The following is a 12,964-nucleotide window of genomic DNA, read 5'->3' as shown; positions in this document are numbered from 1 at the left end:
ACTTGTCCATAGCCGCAAAGCCAATAACAGTCAGAGATGGAATTTGAACCCATACCAGTGACCGCGTCTCCCATGCCCTGCTGCTGCTGACCACAGAGGATTAGTTCAGTTGAAATACTAGGCCTATAGGCAGAGGACCTGGGTTCTGATCCCACCTTGGATGCCTCTCACCAGATTGGCTTTGGACAAGTCACTTAACCTGAGTGGGCCCACGTGTCTTCATCTGTGAAATGATGGAGTCAGGCTGTGTGGCCTCCAAGGACCCTTCTAACTGTGGATCTAGGATCCTGCTTCTGTGTATCCTTAGGAAAACAGTGCCATTCTCTGAATTTAAACTAAGTGGGTACATTGGAGAAAGTGTAGGACCTGGGGTCAGGAAGAACTCAGCTCAAATGCTAGTGCTGACACGGAAAGCTGTGTGGCCCTGGGCCAGTCACCTAACTGCTCTCAGCCTCAGTTTCCTCATGTAAAATGGGGATAATAATAGCACCTAGCCACAGGGTAAAGATGGAAAGGTATTTGCCAACCTTAGAGGACTAAGTAAATACTAGTAATTAATATTAATTAATTAATTAATTATTTGTGAAATGCAAACAGCGTTGGTTTGTGCCTCAAGGGGTGTTGTGAAGGCTCAATGAGATGATGCCTAGGAGGCCTTTGCTAGCTTTATAGTATTGATCTGCTCTCGTCAGCATCATGGAAAACACTTTTGATCCGGGATTCAGAAAGCACAGCTTGGATCCTTCCTCTGACACCCACTAGCTGTATGATATCGGGCCAGTCACAGGCTCTCAGGGCTCGAAACCGATCTGTAAGACTTGAGCAAGTAGAGGGACTTCCGCCTGCCTGTGGCAGATCTGACCAAGGAGGACAGACTGTGATGGGCAGTGGGTCCATTACCTCAGGACCAGCTCTCCTGAAGGAGGAGCCTTAGAAAAATGGAGACAGAACTGACCAGACCCTATTAGCTGTGTGACCAGCCTTGAACACCTAGTCACCTTCTCCAAAGGCATGAAGGAGCTGACAGTTAGGAATCTGTTGTAGTGGTCCAGGTGAAGGATGATAAGAAGTAGGCTCCACAGGGATGATAACACTTTGGAAATTGTAAAGCGCTATATATATATATATATATATATATATATATATATATGTATATGTATATTAGTTTTAAGAAAATTGTAATATAGTTTAATATTAAAATGAAATATATTAAATTTCAAATATATAGTAAATGAAATTTATATTTAAATAATTTTAATAATTTGCTAATTTTTAAAATAAATTTTTATAAATATAAGTGTGTAAGTGAAGGAAATAAATAGGATTTGATGCGGCAGGAGTTATCTAGTATAACCCCTGAAGGAAGGACTCTCCCAAATGAATGCTCAAGCGACCGTGTCACCTCCAAGAAGGATGAATGAGCCTGCCCAGCTTGTTGGGATATTGCTATTCCCATCTCCAGCCCTTCCCACAGGCTGCTTCCCCAGACTAGTTGTCACCTTCTCTTCCCTCCTGCCCAATGGAACCCCAGCTTCCTTCAAAGCTCAGCTCAGACGCTGCCTCCAGTTGGAACGGCTTTCTCCTTACTGAAATCCCTTTGAATTTACTTGAGATCAGAATGTCACAGATTTGAGTGTGTAGGGGACCTTCCAGGCCACCTACCTGAACCCCTTTACTCATTAGAGATGAAAAAACAGGAACACAGAGGGTCTGAGTCACTCTAAATCACAAGGCTAAGAAGAGACTCAATTAAAACTTAGATCCTCTGACTTTGAATTCCTGGGATTTTTGGGTCAAGGCTTCAGAGCTGGAAGGAACCTTATTGGCCCTTTAGTCCAGTCCCTTCATTTTATAAATGAGGAAACTGAGGCCCAGAAGTTTAAGTAAGGTCTCTCAAAGATATCCACGGGAGAGTACCACAGCTTGTGGGTGGTGGCTAGGCCTGAGGGAATTCTGGAGTCCTTGCAAACGGTTTGTAAAACCTTCATGCAAAACCAGACCAGAGGATGAAACCTTCCTCACTTCTACCATATAGCTGTTCAGTAAAGAACGCAAACCAGCCCTCTGTCTCCTTAGATGGCTCAGGGTCACACATCTGCCGTGCTCCTTGCAGATTAGCTTATAGACTATTTTCTAGTGGTTGCAGGCAGTCTTTTGGTGAATAAGATACCAATGAGCTTGAGAGATTTGATGAGTCCATTGCACCTTGCCATCCAGGTGTCACAGTGGACAGAGTTTGGGGACTCGGGGGTGATTTCATCTCAGAAACTTCAAAACTGTGTGACTGGGCAGATCGCTTAACCTCCCTGAGAGTTAGTTTCTTCATCTGTAAAGTGGGCACCTGTACTACCTACCTCATGTTGTGGCTGTGAAAATCTAGAGGGAAGTTACTTGTCTTGTAGACTTTAAAAAGCTATATAAAGGTTCTGCTATTTTAAATTTTGTTGTGACGGATTTTCCCAGTCAATGAAAGTTATTGGTATATGCTCTGTCATGAGTGTGGGCTTCAGGAAGTGGAGGCTGCAAAGCTTCTTAACATTAAAAAGGTTGGTGCCCCTTGGCCTAAGGACCCCTTTCCTGTTGAGTGTGGCTCACCTGTTGAGAAAGGCAGAAAGGCTTCTCTCTTCTTAAATTGTCCATTCTCCAGAAAATGTTCTGGGTTGAAGGTTTCTGGGGTAGCCCACTCATCGGGGTCCCTGTGCAAGGCAGTCAAGTTGGTCATCAGTATGGTCCCCTGGAAACAAGAGAAAAGGACTGAGTCCAAGGAACTTTGAGGCAGAAGAAACCTGGCCCACTATCTTACTTTACAGAAGAGGGAATTGAGGGCTGGTGTGGGGGAGTAGGGCTGGCAAAGAACTAGCCAAGGCCACAGGGCTCTTTAGTGGTCAAACCTGTTGTAGAACCCAGGACTCCTTAGAGCAGGGGTTCCCAGCCTTTTTGGAGTCACAGACATCATTTGAAGGCTGGCATAGACTTTGGTCCCCAGTCCCCTTCTTGGAATCACGTTTTTAAAGTGAATCAAATAAAATACAGGGAATTACAAAGAAAACCAATTATATGGAAATGCAACTATCACAATCTAAACAAAAGAAAATAAAAAATTGAATTCATGGATCCCAAGTTAAGAGCTCTGGCCTTAGAGAGCTATAAATTTAGGACTAGAAGGGATGGTAGAGGTCATCTGGCCCATTCCTCTCATTTACACATGAGTAAAGTAAGGCATGGACAGCCGGACTCACTCCAGGTCCCCCAGGTGGCATCAGAAGGGGCAGATGAACCTGCCGTATTCTAAACTGCCATATTCTAAACTGCCACTGTGGGGCAGCACTGGGCGATTTGTCTGCTAGTTATCTCTGCCTCATCTGAGACCACATTCTACCTACTGCCTATTTATGAATTAGGTGGTAAAGGAATAACCTTCCCAGATAGCAATGTGTCCTAAATTTGTAAATTCCTTCCGAAGTCTTATGAGAAATGTCGGACACTGTGAAAGCCTGCTGGCTCTGGAGTTAAGGCAGCCCAACGGAAGCCTTTGATACAGGTTGGTTACAATATAGTATTAGAGTTTTAAGGCTACAAATCTCCTTCTTTTTGTAGATGAGGAAGCCGAGGTTGGCAGGTGAAGTAACTTATCCAGGGTTACACAGGACGCATCTGAGACTGGATTTGAACCCAGTGTTTCCTGACTCCAGCTTCATCTCAATATGCCCTTGGCCATGTTGGGTTGGAACCTCCAGCTTCCTTGTGTCTTTGCACAATCTAGTGTAGAAGGAGCTGTTCTCATGGGAGGAACTGAGAGGGCTAGGCCAAAATGGAAGCAGAGAATAGGGCAGTGAAGTAGGGGTGCCCAGGCCTTCTTGTATCATGTTTGTGCAAGGGAGCATGTGTGGCCCTGCCTCTGGTACTGGAGATCCTAGAACAAACATGGCCTTCAAATAAAATCCTGAGAGTAATCTCTGCTTCCCAGGATGTATAAAATCATGGTATTGACCTGGCAGAAATCTAGAGGCCATCCCCATCATTTTATACCCCAAAGGGGTTAAGTGATTTGCCCAGGATCTCACAGCTCAGCATTTGAAACCTGGTCTTCCAGACTCCAAGTTCAATACCCTCCCTACTCCCTACTCCAATTTGTCCCTCTGCCTCCACACTTAAACTAAGTCGTTCTTACTACTTAAGCCCAACTCAGTCCACTTCCTTAAACCCTCCCCTTCCTTATTTCTCAGCGCTCTCTACATCCCATCCATCCGTCCTTCAAAGCCCAGCTTGCTCACCTCCTCTTCTATGATTACTTCATCCTCACATAGGCTCTCCCTCCTCCTGACTCATCCATCACCTAAACCTGATACTCACTAACTAGCTGTGTGACCCTGGGCAAGTCACTTCCCCTCTGCCTGCCTCAGTTTTCTCATCTGTAAAACAGGAATGATAACAACCTCTCCCTCCCAGGCTTGTTGTGAGGATCAGGTGACATGTTTCTAAAGTTTTTGCAGACCTTAAAATGCAACGTAAGTGGCAGCTATTTCTCTGGGCATTATCGTGCTCTGTATTCCTCACATGGTCTTACACATAGTGATCACCTCAATAGAAGAAAAAGAAATGAAACTGAGGTCAGAAAACATAAGTTTAAACTCAGCAGCACTTAGTACAGTGCCTGGCACATAGAAGGTGCTTAAAAATGTTTATCCCATGGAACTGTGATGTTGCTACAATGATGAAACTGAGTCCCAGAGAGGTATCACACAAAGCGACCTAAGTGGATATAAGCAATTTAAGCACAAGAATAAAACTAGGCTTTAAATTCAATCCCTTTGCCTCCCAGTCCAGTGTTTTTCTTTTTTCTCATCCCACTGTGAGAATCAGTGATTTTAAGATTGTAGTCTAACGCTTCTTGATTGTTTTTTAATCATGGAGGAATTTGGCAATCATATGGTGAAGCTTATGCTCCCTTTCTCAGAATGATTATTTGTAAGTGTAAAATAACATACATAGGTTTATGAAAACCACCCAGTTATATGGTAATAAATTATGTATATGTATATGTATATGTATATGTATCTATCTATCTGTCTGTCTGTCTATCTATTAAAGCCAAGGGTCATGCACACTAGACCAAGAACGTTTGCTCTTTGGTCTATGTTTTTTTTTTTCCTTTCCCCTTATGCTAACCCACCTCCCAGGGTAGCTGTAAGCCATGGAGTCCCTTCAGGTTCATGGGAGAGAAATCAGTTTACCTTTGGCACGTGGTATCCAGCCACTGTGGTATCAAATGCGGAAATCCTGGGCACATTGAAAGGAAGAATATTACCCATTCTCTGAACTTCATGAATGGCTGCATTAGTATAGGGCATATTCTCTTTATCCGCCATGGTGGGCTGCCTCGATTGGCCAATCACCCTGTCAATTTCAGCTTGTATTTTGCCTAGAAAGAAAAACAGAGATTTTTCAGACCCAAATAATAGCTTGCACATGCAGAGCGCTTTAAAGTTTGCTAAATATTTTACAAAGATTATCTCATTTGATCCTCACACAATGCCAGGACAGTGTTAATATGATCCCCATTTTATAGATGGAACACAGGGCTGACAGAATTTAATTGACCTTTTCAGAGCCATACATCTAGATAGATTTGAACTCAGGTCTTTCCCCTCCCATTGAGTTTTCTCTTATCATATGGGAGAACTACAACAACACTTGTAGATGGATGAAAGTCTGGCTTGACACCTCAACAAAGGTGCCAGTGTTGTCTATAGCCTGGAAAGGTGGAGTCATAACTGATTAATGACAAATTAGGACTTTTACGTTATTGGGAAGGCATCCAGGGCTGTGGTGCCATGGAAAGCATGCTGGAGGTAGAGACAGAGGACCTGGATTGAAATTTCAGCTTTATCCCTCACTGTTGGAGTGTCCATGGGCAAGTCACAAAACCTCTTGGGGCCTCATTTTCCCTATCTCTAAAATGATCACGTCAGACTAAATTGTCTTCAAGGTCCTCAAATTTATTTACATATATTTTTTTTATATGGCTTTACATTTAGTGTCCAATGATCCCCAACTCCAAGTGAATCCAATGTACAAGGTGATTCTGAAGAAAAACATGGTAATTTTAAGAGAATAATGATTTGGCTCCCTATGTGAGCTTATCCCTGAAAATCATTTGTGATGAACCACGTAGACAGAAGTAAAGCATTTCAAATCAAGTCAACAAGCATTTATTTAGCACCTACTGTGTGTCAGAAACTATACTAAACATTGAGAAGACAAAAAGATATGCCCTGCCCTCAAGGTGTTCACAGCCTAATGATGGAGACAACGTGCAAAGAAGACACCTGCAGGAGGAATTGTAGTTAATCACAGAGAGATGGCAGCAAGATTAACAGAGATTGGGAAAGTCTTTTCACAGAAGGTGGGCTTTCATCTGTGACTTGAAGGACACCAGGAAATCCAGCAGGCAAAGATAAGGAGGGAAAACATTCCAGGAATAAGGGGCCTGCCAGAGAAAATGCCCAGAGTCAAGAGATGGAGGGTCTTGTTGGTGGGACAGCCAGAGAAAATGGCCAAAGCCAAGAGATGGAGGTTCTGCTTGGTGGGACAGCCAAGAGGGCAGTGGCACTCAATCAAAGAATAGGTTCCAGAGAGTAAGGTACAAAGAGACTGGGAATATAGGAGGGGGCAGCTTATAAAGGACTTTGAATGCCAAAGAGAGCATTTTGTATTTGATCCTGGAGGTGATGGTGTGACATTGGAGTTTATCGAGTTGGGGAAATCACTCAATGATGAATGATGATTGAATGAGGATAGAAAGCAAACTTCTGACTCCTAATTAAGTTTTCTGTAACCCCCAGATTCTCGCAGGGAGGAAAGCATTGCTTCATCTTTGGAACTTGTGTCTCTAGTGCCTGGCTTATAGTAGGCACACAATAAGTACTTGATTTGATTCCCATGATGCTAAATGGCTCCTAAGAATGCTACTTTTGGCACAAGGGATGTTCCATTCTGGGTGCTACTTTAAGGGGAACCTGAATGTGTCTATTCCAGGGGTTTCTAAACTGAGAGTTGTGGGTTACTCTAAGTAGTCATTGCTAGGGATCTGCACACCCATATTTTTTCCATGCATGCTTATTCTGATATTTAGCTTAAGCAAGATATGAGACAGTATACTAAACAAGGAAATAGAACTTTTAACCATTCCTTGGCTTTCAGAACATAGATCTCCTGAGGGAGAACCAAATAGGGGTCCCTGGAGATAGAGCCCTGGGCTTAGAGTCAGGATAACCTTCATTTAAATCCCTCCTCAGAAACTCCCTACCTGTGAGACGCCGAGGAAATTCCTTAATTTATCTCAGCCTCAGTTTCCATGTCTGTAAAATGAGGGTGTTGGACTTTATTGCCTCTAAGATGCCTTCCATTTCTAAATCTAAAGACCTTAGGACCTTCTGTAGATTGAATTAATTAGGATTTCTTCATTTAAGTATTTCTATTTTGAAGTCTGTGGAGATGTATCATATTTAATAAGATACAAATACATTTTAAAGTGTTACTTTTGTTATCACATAAATTTTCAATAAAAATAGTTATAGTACACTAAAATAACTGATGTTTACATAAAGGCTTACAGAGCACTTCGTATTTGTCTACCTGTCTGATCCTCATTACAACCCTATGAGGTAAGAGCTATTATTATCCCCATTTTACAGATGAACACACAGAGGCTGAGAGAAATTATATGATTTGCTCAAGGTCACATGGGTAGTAAGTGCCTGAGGCATGATTTGAACTCACATCTTCCTGAATCCTAATTCTATACTGTGATAGATAGCAACTACTATCATATGAGGAGCTGAAAAAATGTTGATGTTAAAAAGGGGTCCACATGATTGTGAAAAGTGGTCATCACTGCTCTATTCCAATGAGAATTGAAAGAATATGATATAAGTAAAACATTTGGCAAACTTTCAAGTTCTCTATCCATGGGAACTCTTCTGGGCAGAATTCTACATGGATGCATAGCCTTGCACCATCACTGTACCTTGGAACTCTGGATAAACGGCCATATACAGCAGTGCCCACCTCAGGGTGGTTGATGTTGTCTCTGTTCCAGCTAAAAAGAGGTCAAGGGTGCAGACAACCAAGTTTTCTTCAGTAAAACTAGAATGGATGTTATCCTTAAATGAAAAAGGCAAAGATAAGTTGGTTTATCCCAAAAGAATAATTATGGCTCTTTCCAAGCATGAGGAACAGCACCCTCAATGGGGCCTTGGGAAGGTCAAGTTGGCAGATCCTGGGCTTCTCTTTTATACCCAAGATTTCAGTAACTGTTCCTAAGAATTATAGCTCAAATTTCTTTTTTTCTTTGAAATATTATTTATTCCAATTACATGTAAAGGAAATTTTAAACATTCTTTTTTAATATAAAATGTTGAGCCCCATTTTTTTCTCTTCTTCCTATCACTCCCCATTCACTAAGATGGTAAGCAATTTGATATTTGTCATATACATGTGTGTATATATATAAATATTTATATATGCATATATGTGCATATATATACATATATGTGTGTATGTACATATATGTATACACACATATATATGTGTGTGTATATATATTTATATATATACACACATATATATGCATAGATGAATTCAGGTAAAACATATTTCTGTGTAAGTCATGTTGTGAAAGAAGGAACAGAGTGGGATGGAGCCAAGATAGTGGTTAGAAAGCAGGGACTTACCTAAAACTCTCTCCCAGGACCATCTAAACACCTGTAAAAAATGGTTCTGAACAAATTCTAGAACTGCAGAACCCACAAAATAGCAGAGGGAAGCAGGGCTCAAGGCCAGGATAGCCTGGATTGTTGCTGGGTAAGGTCTATCATACAGTGCTGGGAGCAGAACAGAGAAGAACCCACCATGAGCCACACCCAGACCAACCAGACCGGAATCTGGGCAGAAGAGGCCCTAGTGCCCTGAATCAGTGAGCTGTGGCAGTTGTGAGACATCTCAACCCACAAACACCAAAGTAACAGAGAAGGTTAGTGGGAAAACCTGCCGGGACAGAGTGAAAGGAGTTCACAGTTGGTCACCACCCCGGAGGTGGCAGAGGTGGTGAAGCTCTGAGGCTGCTTCCAGAGCTAGAGCTGCAGTTGTTTCTGGCCCCAGGCCCACCTGGTGGGAGGAATTAAGTGGCAGATCAGAACAGGAGTGCAGAGCCTGCTTAGATCTGAATTGCATTCTGGGTTGATGGTTTTTGGGGGAGGAGGAGCGCTTGTGTGGCAGAGGTTGCTGTGTAGAAATATCTCTGAAAAAAAACAGCACAGCCTCTCAGGCTTGGGACAAAGTACTCTCTACTCTACAAGCAGTCATACCCTGACAAAAAGCTCAAGGGTCAAGTCATTGTCTGGGAATATGAACAGGCAGCAAAAACAGACTCAGATTCAAACTCAGACTTTGGAATCTTTCTCTGGTGACAAAGAAGACCAAAACATACAGCCAGAAGAAGTCAACAAAGTCAAAGAGCTTACATCAAAACCTTCAAGAAAAATATGAACTGGTCTCAGGCCATGGAAGAGCTCAAAAAGTATTTGGAAAAGCAATTTAGAGGAGGAGAGGAAAAATTGGGAAGAGAAATGAGAGTGATGCAAAAAAAAACATGAAAAACAAGTCAATGACTTGGTAGAGGAGCCCCCCAAAATACTGAAGAAAACAACACCTTAAAAAACAGACTAACTCAAATGGCAAAAGAGCTCCAAAAAGACAATGAGGAGAAGAATGCCTTGAAAAGCAGAATTAGCCAAGTGGAAAAGGAGGTCCAAAAGACCACTGAAGAAAATACTACCTTAAAAATTAGATTGGAGCAAGTAGAAGCTAGTGACTTGATGAGAAATCAAGAAATTATAAAACAGAACCAAAGGAATGAAAAAATGGAAGACAATGTGAAATATCTCATTGGAAAAACCACTGACCTGGAGAATAGATCCAGGATATATAATTTAAAAATTATTGAACTACCTGAAAACCATGATCAAAAAAGAGCCTAGACATCATCTTTCAAGAAATTATCAAGGAGAACTGCCCTGATGTTCTAGAGCCAGAGGGTAAAATAGAAATTGAAAGAATCCACCGATTGCTTCCTGAAAAAGATCCCAAAAAGAAAACTCCTAGGAACATTGTTGTCAAATTCCAGAACTCCCAGATCAAGGAGAAAATATGGCAAGCAGCCAGAAAGACACAATGTGAGTATTGTGGAAACACAATTAGGATAACACAAGAGCTAGCAGCTTCTACATTAAGGGATCAAAGGGCTTGGAAGATGATATTCAGGAGGTCAATGGAGCAAGGATTAAAACCAAGAATCACCTATCCAACAAAAATGAGTATCATGCTCCAAGGCAAAATTGGATTTTCATTAAAATAGAGGACTTTTCAGCTTTGTTAGTGAAAAGACGAGAGCTCAATAGAAAATTTGACTTTCAAACACAATAATAAAGAGAAGCACGAAAAGGTAAGCAAGAAAGAGAAATCATAAGGTACTCACTAAAGTTGAACTCTTTTGTTTACATTCCTATGTGGAAATTCATGAGTCCTCATGTATATATGTATACACACACACACACACACACACACACACACACACACACGGCACAGGGTGAGTTGAATGTGAAAAGATGATATCTAAAAAAATAAAATCAAGGGATGAGAGAGGAATATATTGAAAGAGGAAGAAAGGGAGAGATGGGATGGGGTAAATTATTTTGCATAAAAGTGGCAAGAAAAAGCAGTTCTGTTGGAAGGGAAGATGGGGCAGGTGAGCAAGTGAATCTTGCTTTCATCGGATTTGACCTGAGGAGGAAATAGCATACACACTGAATTGGGTATCTTACCCCACGGGAAAGAAGGAGGAAGGAGATATCAAAGAGGGGATGATAGAAGGGAGGGCAGGCAGGGGGAGGAGGTAATCAAAAGCAAAGACTTTTGAAAAGGCATAGGGTCAAGGGATAAAACTGAATAAAGGGGGATAGGATAGGAAGGAGCAAAATATAGTTAGTCTTTCACAACATGAGTATTGTGGAAGGGTTTTGTATAATGATACACATGTAGCCTATGTTGAATTGCTTGTCTTCTTAGGGAGGGGGTGTGGGGAAAGAAGTGGGGAGAGAATTTGGAGCTCAAAGTTTTAAAAGAAGATGTTCAAAAAAAAGTTTTTACATGCAACCAGGAAACAAGATATATAGGAATGGGGCACAGAAATCTATCTTGCCCTGTAAGAAAGTAAGGGAAAAGGCAATGGTGGGGGGAGTGGGGTGACAGAAGGGAGGGCTGACTGGGGAATGGGGCAATAAGACTATATGCCATCTTGGAGTGGGGGGGAGGATAGAAGGGGAGAGAAAATTTGTAATTCAAACTCTTGTGGAAATCAATGCTGAAAACTAAAAATACCAAATAAATAAGTAAAAACAAGATTGGTCAAAAAAAAAAAAAAGAATGAACAGAACAAAAGGAAGAAAATCATGAAATAATAGTAATTGAAAAGAATGAAAATAGTATATTTTGACCTGCATTCAGATTTTATCAGTTCTTTCTCTAGATGTGAGCCACTTTCCATCGTGAGTCTTTTGGACTTTTCTTGGATCATTGTATTTCTGTGAAGAGCTAAGTCAATCCTAGTTGATCATTGCATAGCATTGCTGATACTGTGTACAGTGTTCTCCTGGTTCTGCTCACTTCACTTTGTATCAGTGTACCAGTGTCTTTCCTGGCTTTTCTGAAATGCACCTTGTCATTTCTTATTGCACAATAGAATTCCATTACATTTGTATGCCACAACTTGTTTAGCCAGTTCCCAAATAAGGAACATCGCCTCCATTTCCGATTCTTTGTCATCACAAAAAGAGCTGCTGTAATGTTTTCATACCTGTCTGTCCATTTTCCTTTTTATTACCTCCTTGGGATATAAACCTACTAGTGGTATTGCTGTATCCACGGGTATGCACAGATTGATTACTTTTGGGCATAGTTCCAAATTGCTCTCCTGAATGCCTGGATCAGTTCACAACTCCACCAACAGTACATTAGTTTTCCTAATTTGCCCCATTCACTGCAGCATTTATCATTGGCCTTTTCTTTCATATTAGCTAGTCTGATAGGTGTGAGGTGGTACCTCAGAGTTAATTTAATTTGCATTTTTCTAATTAATAGTGATTTAGAGTATTTTTTCATATAACTATAAATAGCTTTGATTTCTTCATCTGAAAACTGCTCGTTCATATCCTTTGACCATTCATCAGTTGGAAAATGACTTGTATTCTTATCAGTTTTTCTCAGTTCTCCATATATTTGAGCAATGAGGCCTTTATCGGAGACACTGTCTATAAAAATGGTTTCCAAGGTTTCTGCTTTCCTTCTAATCTTGGTTGCATTGGTTTGGTTTGTGCAATCCCTTTTTAATTTACTAGAATCAAAATCATCCATTTTATATCTTATGATGCTCACTCTCTATTTCTTGTTTGATTATAAATTCTTCCCTTCTCTATAGATCTGACAGGTAAATGTTTCCTTGCTCTCCTAATTTACTTCTGTTATCACCCTTTTTGTATAAATCACGTGCCTATTTTTATTATAATTTGGTATATAGTGTAAGACGTTGGTCTTTACCTAGTTTTTGTTTTCCAGTTTTCCCATCAGTTTTTGTCAAATTGTGAGTTCTTATCCCAGAAGCTGGTGATTTTGGGTTTATCAAATGCTAGGCTACTGTGGTCATTTACTACTGTGTCTTGTGTACCAGTTCCACTGATCCACAAATCTGCTTCTTAGCCAGGACCAGATAGTTTTGATGGTTGATGCTTTATAATATATTTTGGGATCTGGCACAGCTAGGCCACCTTCCTTTGCATCAATAAAAAAATTCCTTTGATATTCTTAACCTTTTGCTTTTGCAGATGAATTAAGTTGCTACTTTTTCTAG

General features: G+C 41.0%; 1 protein-coding gene across 1 annotated transcript in view; it reads right to left on the bottom strand.

Moving 5' to 3' along the window:
- LOC118846143 (cytochrome P450 2J2-like) overlaps positions 1-12,964 on the bottom strand; it is a 34,728-nt gene that overhangs the window by 1,629 nt on the left and 20,135 nt on the right. Inside the window, exons 6-8 of the mRNA XM_036754383.1 lie at positions 8,030-8,165; positions 5,235-5,422; positions 2,596-2,734 (exon numbers count right to left, since the gene is read on the bottom strand). Of these exons, the coding sequence (XP_036610278.1) occupies positions 2,596-2,734; positions 5,235-5,422; positions 8,030-8,165 (463 nt within the window). The remainder of the gene's footprint in view (positions 1-2,595; positions 2,735-5,234; positions 5,423-8,029; positions 8,166-12,964) is intronic.

Source organism: Trichosurus vulpecula, chromosome 4 (assembly GCF_011100635.1).
Source record: "Trichosurus vulpecula isolate mTriVul1 chromosome 4, mTriVul1.pri, whole genome shotgun sequence".
Classification (NCBI taxonomy): Eukaryota; Metazoa; Chordata; class Mammalia; order Diprotodontia; family Phalangeridae; genus Trichosurus; species Trichosurus vulpecula.
The sequence above is the reverse complement of the archived record's forward strand: the minus strand, read 5'-3'. Positions and strand labels throughout refer to the sequence as shown.